The sequence below is a fragment of the Calypte anna genome, chromosome 12 (genome assembly GCF_003957555.1).
Source record: "Calypte anna isolate BGI_N300 chromosome 12, bCalAnn1_v1.p, whole genome shotgun sequence".
Classification (NCBI taxonomy): Eukaryota; Metazoa; Chordata; class Aves; order Apodiformes; family Trochilidae; genus Calypte; species Calypte anna.
This window is the reverse complement of record NC_044258.1, coordinates 14000833-14026659: the sequence shown is the minus strand read 5'-3', so window position 1 is coordinate 14026659 and position 25827 is coordinate 14000833. Positions and strand designations below refer to the sequence as shown.

At 45.9% G+C, this 25827-nt stretch overlaps 2 protein-coding genes across 7 annotated transcripts; one reads left to right on the top strand and one right to left on the bottom strand.

Annotated features, from left to right (window-relative positions):
• The first annotated feature begins 1102 nt into the window (after positions 1-1102).
• Positions 1103-4117, top strand: FEZF2 (FEZ family zinc finger 2). Its single transcript, XM_030458507.1, has 5 exons — positions 1103-1455; positions 1786-2618; positions 2721-2855; positions 2951-3083; positions 3536-4117. Exons 2-5 carry the CDS (start codon positions 1842-1844, stop codon positions 3796-3798), a joined length of 1308 nt encoding a protein of 435 aa, XP_030314367.1. The 5' UTR covers positions 1103-1455; positions 1786-1841; the 3' UTR covers positions 3799-4117.
• Positions 4118-11443: 7326 nt separating this feature from the next.
• C12H3orf14 (chromosome 12 C3orf14 homolog) lies at positions 11444-25722 on the bottom strand. Of its 6 annotated transcripts, none has more exons than XM_008503647.2 (5): positions 25650-25722; positions 24015-24086; positions 23155-23278; positions 18350-18424; positions 11444-15698 (listed from the first exon to the last, which is right to left on the bottom strand). In XM_008503647.2, exons 2-5 carry the CDS (start codon positions 24065-24067, stop codon positions 15558-15560), a joined length of 393 nt encoding a protein of 130 aa, XP_008501869.1. In that variant the 5' UTR covers positions 24068-24086; positions 25650-25722; the 3' UTR covers positions 11444-15557. The 6 variants fall into 6 exon arrangements, with proteins under 6 accessions (XP_008501869.1, XP_030314470.1, XP_030314468.1 ...); XM_030458610.1 differs by having other exon boundaries at positions 25641-25705; XM_030458608.1 differs by lacking the exon at positions 25650-25722 and adding an exon at positions 25241-25479.
• Between the last annotated feature and the right edge of the window lie 105 nt (positions 25723-25827).

The following is a 25827-nucleotide window of genomic DNA, read 5'->3' as shown; positions in this document are numbered from 1 at the left end:
AAAAAAAAAAAAAAGAAAAAGTATATATATAGGGCCTTTTCATTGCTTGCTTTACCTCTGGCCAGGCTCAATCTAAACCCTTGGCGCTCTCCCCCCCCACCCTCCCCCGGATAATCCTCCCCTTTATTTTAGAAACACACAAAACCAGGTTCCACGCAGCGCTATAGTGGCTACAAGTGAAAGAGAATTGAGGGCCCTGAATCGCTGGAGGAAAATTGGTTCGGCTGAATGGCCCCGGCGAGGGATGGGGCGGCTAATCAGGGCCCGGGGAGGTGCTGCCGCCGCAGCCGGGCTCCCCCCAGCACAGGTGGACACGGGACTCCCGCAATTACCGCGTCCTCGCCTCTGAGGGGTCTGCAAATCCTCCCCTCCCGCATAAAGTCATTTTAATTAGAGAGAGAAGGGGAAGAAACCCCAGCACCCAGGCACTATAATGCAGCGTCTACTATTCTGGGGGAGCGGGGCGGAAAAAGAGGGACACGATCAGAGCTCGGGAAAGGGAGAGACGCCCGGCTGCCCCCCAGGGAAGCGGACACCTCTCGGGGTGACAATTTGCAAAACTCCCGTTCTCAGCGCTAGGCTCCTTTTTACTTATTTGATTTTTTTAAAGCAGTGAAAACCCAGCCCTGGACTCGACTCCCTCTGCGTTTATTTAAGGCTAATCACCAGCTACCCTGAGATGGGAGGGGGGCGGAATTAAACTTAGTTTAATTAACATTAATACACTGTCCTAATTAATGGGTTGGCTATTAATTTATACATGCTGGGGAGGCACGCAGATAAGTGACAATTTATTAATTATCTTCCAGCTCGGCTGCAATGGAGCTGATTGCAGATGGGTTGCCAAAATAACTCGAGCATGGTTGCGTGGTAGTTGCTTTAGAAAAAAAATTCATTCTCCCCCTTCTTAAAAAAAAAAAAAAAAAAACAAAAAAAAAACAACAAAAAAACCCCACAAAAAAAAAAACCACGAAGAAGGAGGAAAAAAAAAATCCTCACGCTCACTCAGAGTGGCTCTTCTAACCCCAGCAAGAACTGGAGCACTCTTTTCCACCCAACTTGTGAATCGCACTTGCCTTCTAATTTGCCACATGCAAAAGATTCCTCTGCTTTGCAAGTTGCTTTTTAAGAAGGGAGAGAGAGAGAGAGGAAAAAACCCAGCTCGCACACGAGAGATTTGTGCGTCTTAAACTGGAAGGAAATTGTGCGTGGAGGGGGCGGGGGGGGAGCTTCTCTTCCTCTCTCTGCCCCAACCCACTGCGCTCCAGCCCGGCGCCTCGGCTCAGGGAAGATCCATGGTGGCATCCCCATGTCATTCTGCTCGAAGTGACTTCATGTGATGTCAGCTTTAAATGTACGAGACCGTGATCTGACGCTCAGGAAGATGTTTGCTATCAAAATGTGACTGTGGCCACACTGAGCTGCTTGGATGAGTCTTGCCGGCGCTGGGCAAAGGTAAGTGGTCCCAAGACGAGCCCCGCCGCCCCTCGCCGTGCCCCCCCCGCTCCTGCCCCCGCATTTCCCGGACCGCGACCATCGGTGGGCTGGGCTGGGTGGCATTGGGCTGGGGGAAGTTTTTTTTTTAATACTAACAAAGTCTAGCTTGCATGTTACTTTAGCGTGTTCAGCTTAATGAGCAGTAATCTGGTACCCTACGTGCCATTGTTCTTGAATATGTTCATTTGAATGTAAATAGGGAGGGGGTGCCGGTGGGGGGGTGGGTTGGTGGGGGGAGAACAAGGTGCTTATTAAATTGATTTGTCTCCTGGCTTTTCTGGAATGCAGAGCCGAGAGCGGGAGCGAGTCGCTGCTCACACCAAGTTCCCGCACGGCGGAGCGACATGGCGAGCTCGGGGTCGCTGGAGACGGTCATGCCTTCCTCCTGCCCCCGGCACGACGGCAGGGCCGCCGCCGCTAACCCCTCCAAGACCCTGGCCTTCTCCATCGAGAGGATCATGGCTAAGACGTCGGAGCCCAAGCCAGCCTTCGAGCAGAGGCAGGAGCCGGAGCCAGGCAAGAAGCCGCTGAGCCTGTGCTCGCCCCTGCCCTGCGTGATCCCCATCCCTCCGCTGGGCTACGAGGTGCCCTCCAAGACTCTCCTCAACTACTCGGAGCTGTGGAAGAGCAGCCTGCGGGGCGGCGGGGGGCTCTGCAAAGCCAACTGCGGCGTCTGCTGCAAGGCAGAGCTCGCCCTCGGCCAGCCCAGTGGCCGGCTCATCAAGCCACAGGTCATCCACCAAGCGGGGGCCGTGCCGGCCGCCCCTCGCTCCCTCTACTACTTCAACTACCTGGACGCCGCGTACCACCCCGCCGACATCCTGCACGGACAGCTCTTCCCCGCCGGCCTGCTGGGCGCCCCGCCGCCGGGGGGGCTCTCGGCCCACCAGAAGCTTTTCCTGCTGGAGAACGCCAAGCTGGCGGGGCTGGCAGCCGAGAAGCTGCCTCCGCCGCCGCCCTTCGCCCACAAGGAGCGGCTGCCGGGACACCTGGACCAGGTGATGAAGGAGGCGGCGGCGGCCGAGCGCGGCGGCCCCCCCAAGGGCCACGCCAAGCTGGGGGGCGGCGGCGGCGCGGCGGAGGGCAAACCTAAAAACTTCACCTGCGAGGTCTGCGGAAAGGTAAGGGGGTGCCAGCAAGGGGCGGAGGGAGTGTGTGGGGGGGAGACGGCCGGGGGCGGCAGTGCCCATGCCTGACCTCGCCTTCCCGGCGCTTCCTCTCAGGTGTTCAACGCGCACTACAACCTCACTCGCCACATGCCGGTGCACACGGGGGCCAGGCCGTTCGTGTGCAAGGTCTGCGGGAAGGGCTTCCGCCAGGCCAGCACCCTGTGCCGGCACAAAATCATCCACACCCAGGTAGGTGGGGGGCAGGCGGGGTGCGGGAGGCGGTGGCTCCCCCCCCCGTCCCCTACTCGCAGTCCTTTTGACGGGCCTTTCGCCCCTCGGTGCAGGAGAAACCCCACAAGTGCAACCAGTGCGGGAAGGCGTTCAACAGGAGCTCTACGCTTAACACCCACATCCGCATCCACGCCGGCTACAAGCCCTTCGTCTGCGAGTTCTGCGGCAAGGGCTTCCACCAGAAAGGTGAGCCGGGCCGGAGGGCCCCCGAGGGGCGCTCACCCATCATTAGCGGGGATTAAACGAGGCGAGCCCTAGGCCGGCTGCGGGAAGAGAGGGGAGCGGGCAGAGCCATCGCCGCCGCTGGTCCCAATTACCTTCCCTCTAAGCCGGGCCGCATCGCCGGGGACTGCTGACGGTTCTCCCTAAATGCTTTTTAAATGAGAGGTGCCAGGCCTTGGTCCTAATCCAGAGTCCTCCATTTGCCGCGGGTCACTGGGCTGACCCTGCCTCTCATTTGTGCCGTGCCAGTTGCGCGCTGCTCTGCGGTGATGCGGACCGAGTTTGACAGGTGGGACTGGGGTGCGGGGACACACACACACTTTCTAATGCACCCCCTCACCCCGTCCTGCCCTGCCTTACCTGTCAACCGTGCACCCTCGGGTAACTCCCTTTCCCACCTTTTTCCTCTCTGGCAGGCAACTACAAGAACCACAAGCTGACCCACAGCGGAGAGAAGCAGTACAAGTGCACCATTTGCAACAAAGCCTTCCACCAGATCTATAACTTGACTTTCCACATGCACACTCACAACGACAAGAAGCCCTTCACGTGTGTCACTTGCGGGAAAGGATTTTGCAGAAACTTTGATTTAAAGAAGCACGTCCGAAAGTTGCACGACAGCGTTTCCAGCGCTCCTCCACCGCCGCCGCGGGACCCTGGGCGCAGCGGGCAGAGCTAAGGGCCCGCCGCACCGCCCAACTCGGACCTGCTCCACCAGGCCAGCACTATTTATCCAAACCAGCCTTTGCTTCTCTGTCTGTTCCCCAGCGAGCTCAGCCGCCGATAGCAAGCGATCCCGAGCCGCAGTTGTATATAAGAGGAATCTTATTTAAGGGCGCCTTGCGCCGTCGGAGCGGGCCAGGAGGGGCCGGGCTGGCTGCCCCCCGCCAGGACAGCGCTCTTTATACGTGTCTGTAAATCTCCATTTTAAATGTACGCTCGAATAAGTGAGGAATATATATATCTATATATATATATATCTATCATGGGACAATAAACCGGCCCCTCGCAGGTGTCTCATTTTCCACCGCGACCCCGATCCGAGCGGGGACCGGGCTGAACAGCGCTATCCCGTGTAAAAGCGGCTTGCGGGAGCTCCGGCCGACGGCGGAGAGCCCAGCCCTGCCGCTCCAGGGCCCGCCGAGCAGCCGCGGGCCCTGGAGGAAGCAAAATGAAAGCGGGGAGGGAACCGGGAGGCTTCAGAGGGCGGCTGCCCCCCGGGAGAGGGGCAGCGCCGGTGCGGGACCCGCCGGCGGGGCTGCGGGGCCCCGGGCGGCAGCGCAAAGGGCGGCCCGGAGTTTCCCAGCGCCGCTGCCCAGGGTCGGCTCATTACTGCGTGTTTAAGCCGCTCCTGAATGACTGTCTTTCCCTGCATGCAGATGAAATGATCTCACGCTTGCTTTCCGAGTAATGACCCAAATTAAGAGAGAAAATACAGACCCTTCAAACCGCATTACATTAATCTAATCACTCCCAGCAGGCCTCAGAAACTCTTTTTGATCAGAATATGGATAATCAAGCACTTGGATTATACTAAATATTCCCTTCTCATCTCCCCCCCCGCCCCCCTCACTTTTAATATGCAAGTGTCTATTCCGGCCACGTCGTTAGGAACAATATTATTCTAGCGGAGAAAGGAGATTGAGCCGGCCGTGCGTGTGCGTGCTGCTGGGGCCGGGCTTGCCAATGAAGAGGGGAACGAGCGAGGCACCAAAATGCCTGGGGACGGCGTAATTGGGACTTCACCTTTCTCCGCTTAATTGAGTGGTTAAATGGTGGGAGGCGAGGACGAGCACAGCTCGCCGCCGAGCGCAGGAACGGGAGGCGACCTCTCGCACCGGCTTTCTGGATTCATTATTCGGCTGCGATGCTCCGTGCTCCCCGAGGAGCGGGCTGCTGGCCGGGGCAATGCCGTCCCTGCGAGGGACGGGGTCTATTTTAGAGTTTCTCGGGAGTTGCATTTTTAAGTGTCAGAAGTATTGCTTGATCGTTTGGGTCAGGTGAAGAGCAGGAAAGGATTCCCAGCGATCCTGGCAGCGGGAAAAATTCATGCCAGAATTTGATAGAATGTTTTGGGAAAGTTTCGGATTCAAAATTAATTTTTTAAAAATAAAAAAATGCAACCCCCGTAGCCCTAAGCTACAGGTCTGGGAGCCCTTGGAAGAGAGGGGACCGCACCCCAAGCGAAGGGGCTGTAGCTCAGCCCGTTGCAGGCAGGTCGCGGCTGCAAACCTCCAGCCGATTCCGGTTCTCCCGCCGCCGCGACAGACGGGGCGGGACAACCTGTGGGATGGCATCAGCAGAAAGGGACACCCCACCCACCCTGCCCCCCCTCTCCATGAGGGCAATGTGTGGAGGGAAGCCACGGCAGGACGAGGTCCCGGAAGAGGGGAACGGGGCAAAGAAGCAAGCGGCGTGTCCAGGGTGCGTAGCCCGCGGAGCCGGTCCCGCTGCCAGGTCCGGGGGAAGCGGCGCTTCCTCCGCACCTCGGGCTCCGGGAAGAGGTCTGGGCTGCCAGCCGGGTGCCGAAAGCAGGAGCCAGGCACGGCTGCGAGCCCCACAGACAGCGCTCAGGCTGCTTCGCCAGCCCTCTTGAGAGGCGAGAAAAGTGCGAAACCTGCACCCGGGAAGGGAATTCAGGAAGCGCGTTCTTTTCGCATTTTTATAAAAAGCGACGTTGTTTACAGAGCCGTCTGTGAGAGAGAGAGCGGCATCCTCATCACTGCTAAGGGCATCCTCGGGGCACCCTGAGGGGCCGCACAGGCCGCCGCTGGGTGGGTTTGGACAGCTCGTCCCAGCCGGGGGGTGGCGGGCGGCCCTCCCACAAACGGGGGTCGCTCCGGCTTCTCCCCCTGTCTCGGACGCACTGGGAAGGGGCCACCGCAGCGCACTTGCCGCTGTCCGGCCCCGGCCCTCTTCCCCCCACCCCCCCTCGGGATCTCACCCGGATCCCGGCACACACAAGCCGCAGATCGCGGGGGAGGGGCTGCTCTGTCAGACACACACACGCCAGAGACTCCAATTATCTTCTTCCTCACAAGATGTTTCTGCTGTCCACGACTGCTCACACTTCGGCACTCTTGCCAGCAAGCCTCAATAATAACACAAAACCCGTACAAAAAACCCTCTCTCCCGGCGCCGCAGCCGCGCACACAACAGATTGAGCGGTGCCGGTGCCTCGGGGGGGAGGGTTAGAGGTGCCTCCGCGCAGAAAGAGACGTGCCAGCACCACCGGGCTTTCCCCCGGTCCGGCCCACCGCCTCCCCGGGACCGGGCGGTACCCAGGTGCGTCCCGCCGGGCAGCGGGAAGCGAACAACCTAAAGGCAGCTGCGTTGCCCTTTTCCCTGCACTCCGCTCTCCAAACGTCTGAGCAACCAGTTTGCTGCTAGAAACATGTTAATTGCCAACGGAGCTCATTAAGGCATGCACATGCAAAACACAGCGAGGGAGATTAAATGGACAAAAGCGCAATAATGAACTGTCAACAATCGGACCCATCTACACGACCAGGAGCACTCAAGAATGAGGCATTTAGAGGCAACAAAGGATTGTCTGGGACAGGAAGAAAGGACGACCTAGACTTTTGTTTAGTCAACACAATTGATTACAAATGAGAGATTAACAGGATAGCTTCAGAGTTTTTTTGAAGGAGGCAGAAGAGAAAAGTCCAATTAAGTGCACCGAATGTTAACTACATTGATTTCCACGGCCAGCCCTAGAGAAATTCTCATTAAACCATCCCTGGCGATCCCTTTTGGAAAGTAATTTGTCTCCCTGATGGAGCAGAGAAAGGGAGCCGTGTAAAGAGAAAGAAGCGCTAGTTCTTGGCACAATGAGCTTAGGAGACACACTGGAAAGAGCCAAAGGGGGAGTTAATGAGCATCTGACAAGCCGCTTGGACCCGGGCCTGGAGAGCAGCGATGAAAAGATGGAATTGGCCAACAACTATTCTTTATATCAAACATAAAAAGGCCAATCTGAAACAGGGCTGCTCAAAGCTGGTGGGGAAGAAAAGAAAGGCCCCCACTGGGGGGTGGAGTGGAGGGCTCAACTGCCCCATTGGAGGGGGGGGGGGGGGGAAGAAAAATGCACTGGTATGTTCCTCTCCCGAGTGAGGGGAGCTGCGGGACCTCGGCACCATCACCGGGTCAAGCGCGGCCGAGGCCAGCCAGGCCCCACTGCAGTCAATACGGGCAAAAAGCTGCCGTCCCGGCCCGGGGGTGGTCGAATAGCCTGACCTGACCTCACATCGCCCCCCGGGAAAGTGGACCCCATGCCAGCCGAGCTGGGTGCAGTGTTAGGAGGTGATCCCGCAGAAGTAGATCACTGGCTAGCTTAAAGCAGAGTAGCTCGGCTCTCCCCAGGAGAAAAAGCTGTCCCCAAACCCACTTTCTTTCTCTCCGGGGATGCATCGTCCCTACTCCTTCCCGGGGACCGGGCATCGCGGAGCGCAGCGCAAGGCAACGCTCTCCCGCTCCCCTCGTGTGGACACGGCTCGCTCGGAGACTCTTAAATCAGATTAGAGCTCGTTAATAACAATTTTGGCTTAAGTCTGTGTTGACTTAGGTTTAGGAATGGCTTAGCACTTTCGCTTAAGTCAACACTAAGGTTAAATTGACACATGCCTTTCCCGACCCGCCTCCTCCCCGTGGATGCCCAGGTTCCAACAGGACTAGCCCTTCTCTCGCTTTATGCCGGTTTACGAGAGTATTCGCATTATTTTAAAACAAGCCCGCTGGGCTTCGAGTGTGGCAGGCCGCCTCCGCGTGTTTCCCACGAGGATCCCCCACGGAGGGGCTTCCCAAGGCCCTGCCACCTCCAGCGTCCGGGGCACCGCTGTCCTTCGGGGCTTAGGACTCTTCCCACAGCCGGTGCGGCCCGTGCCCCCTCTCTCTAACCCCTCCCCATCTGTCTCACCAGGCCCCCTCAGATTTAGACGCCGGACACCCCTCAGAGAGCCCGGGCTTCGAGGAGAGAGGAAGGGGCCGGAGAGAGCTGCGTCTGCAGCCAGGGGGAAGGCGGCACGGAGGGTCCTGGCGCAGGCATCGCTCTTCGGGAGCACCGGCACCCCGACACAGGAGCAGTCACATACAGACGGGACAGCGAGGGGTCAAGTAGGGCCCAGGGCCCTACAGATAGAGGAAGGGAGCAGCATGGCTTGCCACGGCAGCGGGCACCCTATCCCCCGGGCTAGGAAAAGGTCTTTTGGGGTCTACTTGGTGATACGCTCACCCCACCTCCTTTCTCTTCCGAGGACGTCTGCGGGCAGACAGGACACCACGGCCAGCATTATCCCAAAGCATTCACGTTTCTTAAGTCTCTCTTGCTGCCACCTTCTCCCACCCCCTCTACCGCTCCCTGGGGCACCAGCAATCTGCTGACCAGCACCAGACACCATCACCGCGGGGACTTAGTTAAAGATACATAAAGAACAGAAAAAAAAAAACAAAAAACCAAAAACACTTACCGGTTCACCTCCACAGTGCTTCCCAAATCTCCGAGCGATCTTTCGCCACCTTTCAGCCCCACTCCTGACCCACTCTCATCTCTGACCCTGTCCTGCCCAAAGGCGCAGGCTCACTTCACTGGAATTTACCTCATTTAGCTCTTGCAATTGCTTAATTGATTGAATCACGGAAAGGTGAGCGCAACCTGTGTTCTCAATTAGGAAAAAAAACTCCCACAAACAAAAACCACCCCAAAAACCACCATGAAGCAAGAGGTATTTTTACACCTGTGCTCTGTTCTGGAGTACTCTACGTTTCCCTGTGAAATGGACCGCAGAGAACCCCCAAAGCACCGAGAGTCGCGGCCCGCTTTTCTCCCTCCCATCGCTCGGCTGAAGGAACATGGACAGCCCTTCAGTGCGGGTGCTACATGTCACCAGTGATCCTAAAATCTGTAAAAATCTGCTTTAAAGTGATTCTTGTGTTTAGTCACGGAAAAGCTTTATTGTCCCCAGCGGGGATGGGGACAAAACACTGTCAGACAGGGAGTGCAGAAAAAGCTTGGTCTCAGAGTTTATAAACCTGAAACAACGCAAAACTTGACTTTTCTTGTGACTACTTGCATCTTTGGCGTCTGCATTTGCAGAAGACGCAGAGTGATGACCAAATTTAAAAGAGTTCTGGCCCGGGGTGGGGTGGAAAGGCCAGAGCACTGAACCTTCCCTGGTTCCTCACTGAGCCTTTCGAAGGACCCCATGCCCTTCCGTGCCGCCCTAGCCCGTAGGCGATATGAGCAGAAAGGTCCCAGCGGTGGTCAGGAGCCCCTGTCCCGGCAGCGCAGGGAGGGGGGCGGCAGCAGCAGCCCCGGCCCCATCCCTCAGCGCTGCTCCGCTAAGGGGAGCAAAACCCTCACCTAAACACAACGGGGTTGGGCCCTTTTGAATCACTTAGAAAGACCGAGGCCACAGGAGGCAAATATGTCCACAAATCAGCTCCGCTGCCTCGCTATCATGGGCACGGTTGTCCTTGGTAAGGCGCAAGCACTGAGAGCACCTGAGACCTGCAATTGCCCTCCCAAAGTCCTGTAAACTGATGGTCCTTCTACTGTCTTCCTCACTGCTGTCAGTTGCCAAGATATTTCACATAAATAGAAGCTTTCTGATTTATAATCAGCCTCTTCCTTCTGATTCATTATGTTAATGAATTGAGATATTACCAACATTGGATTATCGCATCACTGAATGAATCCAGTAAAGAAAGCTGATTATAGAGGAAAAAGCCAAGTATCCGGAAACTTAATAAAAATAAACGTCCGAGAAATAGTGTAAAGCGGCTGCAGTTGTTTAAGCTCACTCTAAACACCTTGCACAGATGAGGGGGGAATGCGACAGTTTCGTTCACGTATACAAACCTTTCCCCCGTGGATTTAACGATACGTTTTCCACCCTCACGCTTCTTAATATTACGGACGCTTAAAAGGAATGAAGCTCGCTGCTCAGAGCTTCCCTGGGAATCTCGGCGCCGTGCAGTGAGAAGGGGACACACGCAACGTCTTTCTCGTTCCGCGCCCGGCTCTTGCCGACGCGCAGCCCCTGGAGCCCCCGCCCGCCTTGTCCTCCCACTCAGGGTGTCGTTCTACACCGGAGAACGACAAAGAAATGTACTTTTCCCTTTTCCGCTTCCTTTCTGCCCGTACACACAGCCGCTTGGTTTGGGATTTCCTCATCTCGGAGCAGCCTCGGGCGAGCTCCGCGCAGCTCCGGCGCGCAGAGGAGCGCAGCCGCGGGGGGAGCGCGCAGGTTAGATGGCGCTTAACAAAGCTGCAGGCGTGTGGTTCGCTTCAGCAAATTATCCTCCGGAAGCTTTTATTGAGCAACAGTTAAAAGCACCGTGAATGAAGCTATTAGGAACATATACAAACTAAATGGCTAAAGAAAGGCAAGTCTGGAAACCAAAAATGCGTTTCGCGACACCGCTGTGAGGCAGGTACTAATTTACTACGGCTTCAAGCTATGTAATTAGCCAAGGAGACTGTAATTTCTTAAAGGACGGCAATTTTCCCCCCCCTCCCCCCTTTTATTAATTTGCAATATATTTGTAAAATAATCTTACGGCAGCTGGCCCTGCTTGATTCTGTTTCAAAAGTGTGATGTAAATACCGTCTCACACTGTTTTGTTGCCTATTAGGGCTTTCTGGTAGGTGATACGACTGAGAGTAAGGAGAAAGAACACCACACGTTTATTTTTAAGATCATCACCACTAGTGATAAAACTCATGGGAAGAAGCGAGCTTACTTCTCATCTGTATGCGTTGAAACCAAACGAATGCAAAGTAACTCGCACGAAATAGATACAACTGGAAGACGACAGACACAGCGGGTACAATTTAGGGCATTTTTCAAGAGCAGTTTCAGCTGCGTGTAAAAGCAGTGGCTAACTCCCAAATTAAATAACCCTGTTTATGGCAAAGACAAAGAGCTTCACGCAGCAGGAGGGTGCACTGAAGAAACGGGTTATTTTTTTTCCACCTATTTCCTTCGCCAGGGTTTAAGTATCTCTATCCGTGTCTCGCCAGCGATCACATATCTGAAGTGATCTGGCACACGGTTATGGTGAAACCACAGGAAGAGTGCAAATAATCGATGTGGGATTCACTGCATTTGGATTTTTCAGCACTAAACTTCAGAGATGCTGATTTTCATTCAGCAGATTAGTATTTCAGCTCAGTGTCAGAGGAAAGCTGAGGTAAATAACCAGCATAGCCAAGCAAAGTGTTCATCACTAGTGTACTCACTGTCCCCACACTTGGCTAGAGCAGACACCAATCTACATCCAACTTGTAGAAACAATAAGACAGAAATCCAAAAGACAGTGACTACAGGATCAAAGCTTTATTTCAACTGCAACACATGATACTAATGGATTATAATTCTCAAGCAAACAGAATATTACTGTAATGAAGACTCTAGCATTACAAATATGTTAAAACAGCTTGCATTTTGGGTGATATTTAAGGTCAAGTTATATCTGAACACAATTATTAAAATATTATGAAAATTACCATTATGGAGTAAATAATGTTTTCTTTCAGATGTAACCTCTTCAAGTACATTCCATTTCAAATTTGGTTTTCCCGTTTTCCAGTACCAACAAGTTCAAACTGAGCATCTACATCCCTGACTTGCTCCAAGTGAATTAAGAACTATAAACTCAGCCTAAAATCCAGCTCCCAGTGCCTATGAAACCATGACCCTGAAAAAATTTAATCGAGAGGATATCGTAGTGTCAAATATCATGTGTCTAAGCTTTCTTATTATTTCATATGTACTCTCAAATGAAATTCAAAGGCTTGAGAAAGATTTTGCGGAGTAAGATATTTCTTTTCCTAGGGAAAACTAACATGCCTTCTGCTACTGCCCCCACAGCCAGAATAACTGAGAAAGTAAAAAGCTCAGGAATGTGGTGGTAGTGGTAAGAAGATGGGTGAACAGGCTGTGCTCCTGGGTTAGTACTGTGGTTACTCATCTGTGCACAAACCTAAAAAAGGATGATTAATTATTTCTTGAAAGATACTCAAAAAATTGCTTACAAACAGGAAAAACCTTCAGTTCCCTTACTGCTCTTTTCTCAATTGCTTTCCCTTGTCCACCAGAAAATCACAAGAAGCAAGAGGCTCTTAGGACCATTGCAGCTTATGTATACATGTATTTTAACACAAAAGGCAGTAAGTTACTAAAAAAATGCATATTAGCAGGTTACGTTCTGTGGGAAAAAGCCCCACTTACCCAAGATGGGTAGGAAATTACATAGCAGACATATATAATGCAAAATATAACATTGTTTTGTATATGAAAGCTGGGGATAAGATGGCATATACATACATACAATCAGTATGTTTGAAATAACAGCCTTGGTAAAGACTACTCATTCAAGATCTCATTTAAAGGCCATACTAAGCCCTTGAACCATCAGTTTGGGGGATTTTTTTTTTTTTAAACATGTTTACATTAAATGAAGATTTGCTTTCTCAAATCTTTATCTACAGAAAGGCAAGTGGCAAGCTAGCTCAGACATAGTAAATTAAACTGTGCACTCAACAGATCTAACAAGAGATACCATGTCATTATGTTCCTTGCCACTGTTTGTCCCAAGGTCTGTGCCAAATCAGGATGCACTCACTCCTGTACCTGGCTGGCCCTGCTGTGTGCCCCTGGGCTGCTTCACAGTCACACACAACTGCATTTATTCATATCAGACCACAGATCAACACCATGAGATCAGTCACCTATACACATTCCTCCTTTAAATGTTACTCCCAATTTCATCATTTTCTGGATGTGTTCCTACATAGTTTTCCATGCACTACTTGACCTATTGCTTCTAAAGTTATGCTGCAGAAAGCAAGAGTAATTTTCTTTTTGAAAATAGGATCGTTTAATTTTTATCCTTTTTTTGCCTGGTAACAAAATAATCAGAAACACAGTGGCTGAGCATTTAACTTGCAGCACAAAAACTGCAATGACACTGCCTGCAGGTGCCTTTCACAACATGCTGCAAGATCCTCACCCATCCAGCTGCCATGCCCTCATAGTCCACACACTCTCCTTTCCTTCCATGAGAAATCAAAAGGGACAAGGAGATGGTGAGCATCTGCATTGTGTCCCAGTGTTTAGGCGGAGTCCAAAGAGATAAAGACCCAGATTATTGATGTACAAACTACTTAGGGGCCCAGTTTTTAGTTTAAGTGATTTCCCTTTGGATGCAAAGACCAGGATGAATCCCAGTCTTTGTTGGCAACTAAGTGTTCACCCATCCCTTCATTCTGGGTATCATGTGTAATAGCTTTTCCCTTCTTGTCTGCTCAACTGGTTCCAATTATTTGCTTTCTAAATTAAAGCTCTGCAGTTCTAAGAACCATACACATTCCTGCTAAATCAGATTGAGACACACATTGTGATCTTACAGAAGAAAATATTACCAACTTGTCTTTGTGACAGAACACTGAGTAGGTATAAAATTGCAATGGTCTCTATGCCAGGTTTTTTTTTTTTGCTTTTCTTTTCTTTTCTTTTTTTTTTTTTTTTTTAAAGCTCTGTGCTTGTAAGATGAAAGCCTAATTTGATATTTTTGTAGTTATATAACAGTTCTAATATTTTGTGACATTTTGTATTGTGACACTATAGATGAAATTGTCATCGGACTGACACCCTTTACTGTTTATTCCTTAATTACAACTGTTAACAACACTGCAGAGAAGCGTGCTAATCTGCCATCACATATTATGAAAACAACGTTATTGTTACAAACACCAACACCCACTCAACAGGATATTTCTAAGATGGCAGTTTCTGTAAAAACTTATCAGTTTAATGGACCCTTCAATAGCAAAAGTTTTAACTGAACTCTTAATATTCCTGTTCAAAATGTACATTTTTAAAATGCAGCTGACATTTTCATTTTATTGCATCAGTGATTCTTCAGATAATTTAAATTCAGACAAAACTACATGCTTAGTTTTACAGAGAACTGTATCTGCAAATGTTGGTCCTTAGATACTACCCAGACTTCTGTAGCTTTCAGGTAGAAATTAGCTCTCTAGTTCTGACTGGACCATAAACTCCCCACCACCAGCTAATGAGTGAATAACTTAACTATGTTTAATTAACTAAAGAACACAAGATTTTTAGCACACAGATCCAAAACAGTGACATTTAGGAGAAATGTTGCTAGAAAGTACCTCCACTTCAAACGAAGTAACTGAAACATCCCTAATTATTTAAAAAAATCTCTCTCTGTAGCATGGAAATGCACAGATCAGTTCACCAGTAGCCTGGCAAAATTTGTAATCCTCACATTTTCACATGCTCAAACACTGTCAGAAGTAAAATTTTTTTCCTCCTATTTTCATGTTGAGGGTGGAAGTATGCTGTTGCATATCAGATTACATTTTAACAATAAAATAACTGAAGTCCGGGGCCTTACTTAAAAGAAGAAAAAAAAAAAAAAAAAAAAAAAAATTTTTTTTTCTAGGGCTCTTTGACTTAGGAAGGATGAAATTTCTGCAGGCCAAGTCCCACACTTTGAATTCCACTGAACTGGTACTTTAAAAAGCACTGTGCCAGAGGAGTGAAATTTTCATAACTGAGTTAGCCCACTGACACAGCACCCCTGTAGGAGGAAGCTGAAGAGCTGTTCAATGGCTGAAAATGAATATATTATTTCCTCAACTTCTATATATGGTGGGTTCTCGAGCACCCACTGCCAGCTACCTTTCAGCTTGCTTCTTTCAAACTCCTCATGCCTAAGCAAAAGTTCTCACTTGTAGATTATGTCACCACCAGGAAAACATCATCGAGCAGCCTAGAAGTAGCAAAACCCCCCAGAGATTTGTTTACTTTTTCTCTCAGAAACAGTGGTTACTGGACTGAGGTGTAGGAGCAATGAAAATGGCAATGATAAAAATCAGGGAAAGCAAGATGCAGAAATTCAACGTGTTCCTCCTACAAGTGCTTTCATGAAGGTTTTCACACTGATTTCTGGTGCTAAACTAAGGCTACTCTGTCTGGTGCAGACAGTCTGCCTTTCTTGTTAATGGCAAATTCCTCCTTTTTTCCCCAGCCACAGAGACATACAGCACAGGTGACTGCAGTGAGGAAAAATAATGCAGGGATCTGTCTTCTCATATGCAAAAGCAGAGGACCAAAAATAACCTAGAACTCTCATACTGGAAAAGCAATTGCTTTGGTGCATTTCTATACACCAGTGTTTCTCACTTTTGATCCTAAAAGCCCCTTTAAGAACTGGTTTTCTACTATAGAATAATAATAAAGAATTGTACACAATATGACAATGGAAGCAAATTATCCAATCTAGCTCATTTTAATCTGAATGATTTACACTATAATTTAATGATGTGATATTCTGTTGTCTGATCTGGATGACATTGCCTGCTTAAGCCATAAATTCCAAAACAAAATTAAACTGAAGAGTTTATTTTTGTGAATCTTCTGGGTAGCTCATGTTCTGTTTTGTAGTTTTCATTCTCCCAAAACCAATAGGAACTTCGGCTCTTCCTAAAAGAAACTGTTCCCACTTGGGAAGAGATTCTTTTATTGATGCCCAATAAAGAGTCTGAGAAAAGTATAAGAAAAAATAAACTTAATTTCAAAATCTGTGTCAGCATGTTTAAAACCAATACAGATATGCAATGGATTATTAAATACTGCCTTATGAGTTAAGCAATAACAGAAAGGAACAACAGACTTACACATGAAATTAAATCTCCAGCATGATACAAAGTACCAGCCTGGAAAGATTTCTTTCTGCAGCATGAACTGTGACGTGACTGAATGTGCCCTCTTGTGGTAAGAAACGGATTAGTTTAGACCCTCACAGTACCGCTAATAAACCATTTTCTGTGATTATAAACTTTTCCAAAAGCAAGTTTTATCTTTAAATGTGTTAGTGCAATTTAAATTTGAAGTGGAAAAAATGTTTAATGTTATACACAAAAAGTGTAAATTGCTTATCCTAGAAAAGCTTGCAGTATTGTAGCCCACAATATATATATATATAAATTTATATATATACCACACCACTGATGAAGTAATTGGTTCTAGTATTTGTATCCCGAATGAGGAAAAAAAAGAAAGCTCCATATTCATTTGTGGTCTAGGAAAAACACTGAATTATCTTACCATTCCTTTGCATTACTGTGTGCCCCTAAGGAAGATATTTAACTTCTGTTTTATCTGTGTTACAGACACATCATTTTTGTGTTGGAATCCTATGGATAACTTTGTTGTTTGTAGGATTTTGAAGTGTCACATACAACCTTTTTTTTTTTTTTTTTTTTTCCCCTCACTGATATCAAAGAGCTGTATTAAGCCAAGACTTAAATCCATCCATCAATGTAAGAGTATTTCCAGACATTGAGGTCTACTCAGAAAAAATAAATTTTCCAATAGAAAACATCTATGGCACATATATATTGAGGTTTTTTTTCTCTACTTGCCTAAGCACAATGTAGAAGCAGCGTGCCACAAAACTGAACATCTCTCTGCAGAGTATTAGATTCCTGGCTAATCATTTTGATCCTCACATGTAACTTGGATATAACTATGGCTCTTGCAGATTTACAAAAATATTTTCTTCAACAGATTTACTCAAAGAATCTTTTTTGACAAGCATATGTGCTGTCACACAAAACTACTCCAACTTAGCAAGCTGGGGATCCATTATAGCCATAACTTTCAAAGTATATTAATACAGACACATATATGGCTGAGTGAAATATGCTCAGAAGCATTTTGGAACAAAGCATGCACAAGAATTTTGTACCATGAAAGAAAGTTTTCTTTTTTGACTATTTATAGCACTTTTCCCTAGAAGTATAAAAAAGGCTGAACCAGGATCTTTTCCTTCCAATGGTAACTCTGTTCTCCCTAAAATTCAACCAGAATTGCTCTCTGCTGCAGAGAGTAGACATTTCTGCAGCCATAAGCAATTGCTCTGCATTCTCCAGTTTGTGCAGAATTTACTCTGGATGCCACAACACCTCACCACCTAAGAGAGGACAGAGGGGGTAGCAGTCTAAAACTGATCCAGACAACCCTAGAGGTAGCCTTGACAGTCCTCTAGGAGTCTAAAACTACTTCTGGATACAAACAAAGTAAGTTCATTAGTAGCCTGTCATTTTTCCTAGTATTATTCAAGATGTACAGGTATCCAGGAAAAAACAAAAGTACTCTTTTTACCTAAGAAAAAAAAATGGACACCGTGTGCATCCTGTCACAGAAGCAGGCTCTTCACAACATGCAAGACCAACAAAAACTTCTAACAGTAACCACAAGTGATGCCTCATTTACGTAACAGCAGCCTAAGCATGACAATGCTTGACCAGCAAGGGTGAAACTGAGGTAAAATACACCTCTCTCCACCGACTGACACCTCTAAAATCTACACCTTTCTCCTCCTCTGACAGCACCTACTGTGCCTGTGGAAATGGACCCACCATGCAAGGAAGAAGCCACAAACCACTGCTGCAAGAAACACAAGTGGGAATCTGAGTCAGTGGCCCTGTGGGTAAGATGTTGAGTTTGCATCTGGATGAGCTGTGCTCCTGTTCCTGTGGCAGGATTGTTCCAGTCATTCCTTCCTTGCTGCATAATCATGATAAAACAGGCTGGAGACCAGGGAACAGAACTTGGTACATTGTATCAGGATAATACTTAGATCTCAGCATGACTTGGCAGTTCAAAAGGTTTATCTTTGAATTATATTTTAGGACTATGGGTTGAGGAGCAAAATTCGAGTGCTCCTGAATTAGCAGTACTTTTCATAAGCTCCCACACAACCACAAAATAACTATGAAGTAAAAATTTCTCTGTTCATGCTAATAAACTGTTGACCCTGAAATGTAAATAAGACAATTTCTGGCCAAGTGAAAAAGGGATGACCATGTAAACCAAAATAAATAGCTCTGACATAACCACAATAATTTTTCTGGTATTCAGAATATTGATTTTTATATTTGACTTAATTTTTAAATAGAAATTTGTATAGATCTGGAAGCTGTTAAATATTTCCACCAGAATGCTCCAGAACCTAGGGACCTTGCCCCAGAATTTAGGTTCAGCTTGCTACACAGTACACAGGCCTTTGGCTATACCAGTCACTGGATTTTAAAATCAATTATTTTCACTTTAAGAACATGCTTCAGGGAGGAAAAAAGCAAAATATTTGGTAAACAGCAAATAAAAAGACAGAGTTCTAGGACTTACTTCTAACTTAACAGTATCAGGATGTGGAAGTAAATACATTCTTTCTTGCAGCTTTTTTTCTGCTGCTTCTATATCCTAAAACACAGGCAAAGTACATTTTAAAAACAAACAATGGGGAACATTAAAAGGAAAGCACACTCACATAAAGACATTTAATTATCTCATTACAGATAAACACCATTCCAATAATGACATTGAAGTTCAAATCTTTAGATTAGCCATTCTGAAATCCAGCTTGTACAAGTCAGACAAACATCCTATAGTTTCTAAGTATTTTTGCTGTACCTTTTTGACACAGGAATAAATTTCATGACTACACAGGACTGATTTTATAAAAAACACCATTATGCTTTCTGGTATATTACAGTTAAATTCTGTTCTCTAAAACTTAAAAGGAATGAGTGGAACAGAATGGTTTTCTCTGTGCTGCATGAAGCCTGAAGTACGTATTCTAGTTACTGTAACTGTAAAGTAGGCAAATTATGTGCAAGATCTTTACTCCTCAAGACAAAGATGACTTGCTAATATGCATGCATAACATGTGCACAAAAATGTAGAGCTGCAGCAAGCTGTTCACCAGACAAACTTGGATGACAATGCACCTCACATAGCTTTCTAACAAAAAAAAAAAAATTAGTATTTGGGTTTCTGCTTGTCCAGTGGATGTGTGCTGGATTCACAAAGGCCTAAATAAATTTCTAAAACAATAAAGGAACAACCAAAAAAACCCAACAGCAATAAACAAATCAAAACACTCCCCCCCCCCAAACTAACTGCCCTCCCCTTTCAAGTTCTGACCCATTCTTGTGGGCTTAGTTCCATACCCAAACATTGAAGAGATTGAGGGGTGGGCAGATGAAGAGAGACAGAAAGGGACGTGGGAGTGGGGTGTGAAGAAGCCAAAGCTGAACAGAGTGGAGGGGGAAAGAAAGTATAGCAGATGGCAGAGTTGGGAGCAGAGAGCGGGTGTGAAGAGTACAACAGAAAAACTAAATGAGAGAGGAAATTCCCCAAAGGGACTTCCCAAATATTCACCACCATTGCCGTTGAAAAGAAGAGTGAGATTCTGGAGGAGCTTATCCACAAGAGAGACCAAACATGATTACTCCTATTGAATAATAGCCAAGCTGAATCCATCAGTAAGTGAACAGTGCTCAACTCAAGTCTAGTTTGAAAAATATGACTCAAATTCAGCAGAGGATGGTTAATAAAAGCAAAAAAACAGCCTTGCTGTCAGCTGAAGTTCAACTTAGCAATACACTCAGTTCATTCAGTTTACAGTGTTCATCTTATTTTATTTCATAAATTCCTTTTACAGCATGAGTGTACTCTTGTTCCTAATTAGAAACCCAAATGCAAGCCAAACTGTTCTCCCTTTTCTACAGTGCAGTGCATACCCTTGTAGGAACCTTTAAGATGTCTGAAAAAGAGTGAACTCAATCTCAGATTTATCCAAATCCTCAGAAGAAGTGGCTGCACTTTTTTCAGGTGAGAAAAGACTAACAGGGATAAACATAAAGGGGAAATATGAGCAAAGAAGGAAGCCATTTGTAGTCACAATCTCAAAATAACAGAGGACAACAGACTTAAACCTAAGCAAGGCATTTCTCTGTTTTATGTACTTAGAACAGGTACACTACAGCACAAAGGGAAGCTCATAGCTTGGTCTCAGACCAAGTCTAGAGAAGTTACCACCCCACTGAAAGCAGGATCAACCAGTAATGTTAATTTCATATTCTTCCATAGGATTCTCCTCCTTTCTGATCCCTCCTTCCCAATTCCTGTAGGAATTTTCACAGGAAGGAAGAATATCAGTCAAATTCATTATTTCTTTACATACTCATCGAAGTCATTGAAATGTTTATGGTCAGAGGAAATGAATGTCTTTCAGGCAAGAAAGGAGAGAGCAGTTGTGCATGTATGTTCAGTAGAGAAGGTCACTTTGGCATAGCCTAGATATTGGATGTGTCTTTTTGTTGCTCACTCTAGTTTGTATGTTGTGCAGTCTATTGTCATTCAGAATACTGATTTAATGACAGACAGTGAAAGAAATTTTTGCTGGAAGGTGTAGTATGCTTTAGAAAATAACTGGAACTACTAAAAGATTAGATAGAACTTCTTGTGTGTCTACACCACTGGTAAGATTTGTAAGATAAAGAAAACCCCATCATCAATATAAAAATAAATGCATCGATGATGTAAACTTATTTGGAAAAACAGCAAATCTAGTATGCAGCAGTGCTAAAAAAAGAGAGCATCTTACAGTTCTTTCCCTAAAACCACAAGGATTGGAACAAAAACAATTCAAGACCCTTCCCCAGAGGTAAAATGCAACGCCTGACACATGCATCACTTTTAAGGGACCAAATTTATCTGTCACTTATATTGATATCAGACTGGCAGAATCCCCCTTAAATAACTGTATTATATGCCTGTTAAGGAAAGAAAATTTGGCCTAACCTTCCAAATACTAACTACTATATAGCATATTCTTTATTTTCTATTTCATGTTACAAGCTGTTGCACAGTAATACATATTTCTAAACACAAGAAATACTACTGACAAATGTCATAAATTAGATTATAAATACTAGTCTAATTTCTGCTTTTATTACGACAACATTACATAAGTACCAAATGACACATATTTCCCTAATCTGCAGTCTTCCTCTAAAGACATTAAGGAATATACTCATAATTATGTTAAAATGCTGAACAAGTGCTTAAAATGTTAAAATTTCAATTAAAAAAAAATGTTTAGCTCCTTGCTTCCTACTGATTAGAATTAATTTTGAAATGCCTTCCTGTGCATAAATATCAACTACCACAGAGAAAGGAAAATGTCTTTTGCTATGATCACACACTGAAAACAACTGATTTTGCTTACACGCAGAAAAACAGAAATGCAAATAAAAAAATAACACTTCATCATGTCCATGTATTTTTGAGTAGGCCAAATCAACAACTCTCCACATGGTAACTGTGAAATGTACAGTGCCTGGTATCAGGAACAATATTCTGAAGCTGGCACATTAATCAGTCTTGTTTTCAAGCTTCTCATATATTATTCTGCATAGATTTTTTTTTTCCTGTTTTCTTCTGTTATCAGAAAGCATCTGCAGGAGTGCATGCCTGTTAAAACTAGTATAAAATTAATAGATTTAAACTGATTTATGCTATTTTATCCTGCAACAGAATTTGTTTTGATACATATGTTTTTGCTTTTTTCCGTACAAACACCAACATTTTTGACACTTGAAAAGAACAATTTTGAGGATGTGACAGAAGATGGCAAATATCTGTTTAACTACAAAAATATTTACACTCTGTATATGTCTGAGCTATTGTTAAGATTTCCAATACTACAACCTTTCTGCATGCAGAAATATAACCTGCATTTATTATGTTCACCTGTATATCTAAACTGAGAATGAATTATAAAATAAAGCTAATTTATAAAAAACCTATATTTATGAAGTAAAAATACATTTAAAAGTATATAGAAAAAAGGAGTTGTAATAAATGAAATTACTAAATCAATGGAGAATGAGCTATAGAAAAAATGAACAGGTCATCCAATTTTCCCTAGCCTCCCACTGAAGCACCTACATTTATCTATATCCACGACAAACAGCACTGATTGCCCCAGCCTAGAATGCCCCAATTTACCAGAGTCCAAGTTGAAAAACCTTCGTTTTCACAGACCAGTTAAGAAGGCATCTCTGATGAACTGCCTTGTCTGCCACTCCCTGAAACATAACTTCTATTTAAATACAAAAAGGGCTTCCAACAGAATTACACCCACCTGAAATGTCAACATTTTAAACCTTAACCAGGTCCCGTGTGAAGAAACAAAAAATTTCTTGTGACGTAAATTAATCTGTCTAGGTCATCTTATAGGGTAAAACTCACTGTTCTGATGAACACAATACATGCAATATTGACCCTTAATAAGTCAGAGTTTAAAGAAAATACACAAGAGGTGTGTTTCCTGAACAACAAACATTTTCAAAAGCATTCTCACATCAGTAGTCAAGTGCAACCTCTTCAAACTCAGATGCCTAAGCTAGAGGTTCCAGAAGAGGTTTCAGCATTCCCGTTCCTGCCATCCAACCCAGATCCTTTTAATTGCCCATTCTCAAAAATCTGGTGAATTTACCTAGGATACACAAATCTTACTTAAATATGACAACAGGTATGTAGAACAGCTATTTATTAACAGTATCACCACTAGGAAGAGACAGAGACACTAAACACTGCTCCTGTAGACTTGCAAGTAAGATTCCTGGAGTCACTCGACACCTCTTTAAAAAACAACATTGAACTGAGAACAACTTCTACAACTTCATGGAGCCATAGTGGGAGAGTAGCTCCTACCCTGGAATAAAAGCCTTCTAGGTTGGCCAGCATCCATTTCCAAACATATTCCCATATCTTGAATCAGAGTGTAATGGTGCTCTGACTCTTGCCAGACTTTTAAGCTCTCTTAGGCAGACACATAATAGCATGTGTTGCATCTCTGCATGTACTTAAAAAAAAATAAAATAAAATAAAAAAAGAGATTAAAAAAAGACAGTAGCAGCTGCCACCACAAGGCTCATAAAAGAAGGACATGGGAAACAGGTTGTGATGCCATCAGATAATGAAGACTTGTCACCTAATACTTCTGATTGAGTTCCAGTAGAGGGAATTGTATATAGGAGAATTCAAATGATAACCATAGGGCAAACATTTTTTTTTTTTAATTCTCTAAGCTGCATAACAGTGACATTTCAGTGCAGTTCCTGGTAGTTGCAGAAACTTACATTTAAAAGTGCTGCATTCCTTTCATGAGCTGCATCAGCTGCTTGAGTTTGCCATGTCTTTTTAGTCTTTTTGTCTCCTAGATAAGTCTCCATCTGCTGTAGCAGCTCTAATCTCTGAGACAGTCTACAAAGGAAAACATTTTGCTAAGTGGGTAGAACATTTTGCTCAGGAGCTAGAAAATAACCTTTTTACCTTACCCAGTTTTCTCAAAACTATGGGGCTAATTAAGCCGGCTGTAGGGTGGGTGTGCTGGGGGAGGGAAAAGGTACAGGCAGACACCACCTGCTGTGCTTGTATGGAGCTGTAACACTGAAACCAGCAGTCCTCATATGCTAAGGTGCTTGGAAGCACTGAATCTCCCAGAACAGGGAAGACAGGGTGGGCTGGGGTGACTTATCAGTACTCCCTCTTGCTCACTGGCAAGTACTAGTTGTTACATGAAAAGTCAATTATTCTGAATTATTAACTGTGTTTGCTTCACAAACCGAGTTTACAGAGCAACAAAGAAGCAATTCTATTATTGAGACATAGAGCAAGAGAATCCAGTTACCTTCCCCCAAATAGGAATTAAACAGTGACAAGAGGTTAGCACTAGAGATCTTAAACCAATACCACCACTGGAAGTCAAAAACTCATCAACCTGAATATCCTTAATGGCTTTCAAGGATGCCAATTCCAATAGTTCATGAAGGAAGAGTGCCACCTCCTGGAACACCAACCCCTTGTTGAAACACCACGGTGCTCTGAGCAGAGCCTGGACTCACAGTCCACAGGATGGTCATGTGCAGTGAGGGAGGTTTCCCAAGACCTCCACAAAAACTGCTGCCGGGTGATCCACAGCACTGAAACAATTACTTACATCTCTTCATGTCTTCTAGCAAGGTGAATCTCCTGAGCCAAATAGGACGACATTTTCAGTTGTTCTGTCACTCTATTAAACAGAAACCAAGTGAAATTCAACTTGGTTGAATTCAAAGACATCCATGAACACCAACTTTTCAGTATTAAACAGTTCTGTGTTAAAAGTTGCAAGCGTGATATTTACGTATCAGCTACCTACACAAAACCTGCTTATCTATTTAATATTCACCACAAGACACTGTAATATTATGCTTTGAATACAAACACACGACTCATGTTCACATTATGTTTTAGGAAAATCTTTCTTCATTCTAACAATTCATAAGAGAAGGTAAATTTTCAAGTTTCAGATGCTGCATTAAGTTTTCCTAAGTTTCACATGCTTACAACTGCACACGCAAACTATGTGCTTGCCTAATGTGTATTACTGTATGCATTAGTGATTTCTAGCTCCTCTCATGCTATTCTGAACAGTTATACTTGTAAACATAATTTATAACTACCTTTCACATTTACAATGCCTTGTTCATGGGAATCTGTGTTTAAGTGCAGGCATAATTAAACTAAATAACTTAAGACTACTAAATCAGTTTAATTTTTGAGTGCTTGAAAAATTAAAATGGCAACCTACTGAGCTCAGCTTTTCAGTACTGTAATAGAATACATGGTGGAATATACAACTTCAGTTGTTTACATCTGATTTTTTTTAGATATGAAATAAACTGCTCACTGCATGCGAATAAAGATCTAACAGCATTTTTCACAGGGCTGGAAGTGGTTTATGTGCCTTAATATTATTTCACTTCGGAAGTGACTGCACTGCTGTCTCATTAAACATAACAAAATATGTTTACAATGTTGAAGGGTGACAGAACCAAAAGATCTCAAGTTAGGATTATATTAGGAGAGACCCCCCCCTCTCTCATGAGCATCACATGTAATTTTGAATCAAGATATTTACATGAGCACTCTTTTAACTTAATTTTCTAGAGATTCATGTTTCAGCAGACTATGAAAAGAATTTATATGCAGTTGGCCCACTGCTAATGTTTCTCCTTAGTTTAATAAGGGGTGTGACCCCTCCTGTGCTATCTCCCTCAGCTGGGGAACTCCCATGCTCCTGCCCAGAGAGCTTCACCCTGCTCTTTAGACCAGGAGACATACCTGCTGGTTCAGGCAAAGCCTTTACTGCTAAGAGGGGAAACTAAAGCGGGGGCAGCTTACAAACGTATCAATAAACAAGCACCCAGCGTGAGCATCCTCCGCCCGCAGCATCACGGGGCAATCGCCTCACACCGGGCGGCTGCCAGGCGGGACATCGGCACCGCCAGCAGCTCCAGGCTCCCACCCTGGCTTTTAGGAAGCCCGTGGAGGCAGCTCGGGCCGAGAGGAAGCAGAGGAAGGCAGGCATGACCGCTGCACCCTAAAGCCGAGAGACCCCGAGTGGGAGCGGGAGGAGCCGGCAGAGCGCGGTCCCTCCAAGGGGCAGGCAGGAGCCGCCCTTAGCCCTACCATTGGGAAAGGGAGGGAAGGAGGGGGGGAAACCGACCAGCCCGTCGGAATGTACCATTGTGTAGGATAAAGGAGAAGAAGTCAGGAATTGGACATAAATAAACAGGCGGACCTCGGTTACCTTCAGCCTCGCCGGCTTCGCAAAGGGAAGCAACCACCCACCATGGTGTCCTCGACGCCTCAGCCTCCCCCCCTCCCGCCCCCGCTGCCATGGAGACGGCCGGAAAGGAGGAGCCCGGCCGGAGGCGCTGATTGGCCTCACCGCCCCTCGGTGGGCGGGCTCAGGAGAGGTCGGGATC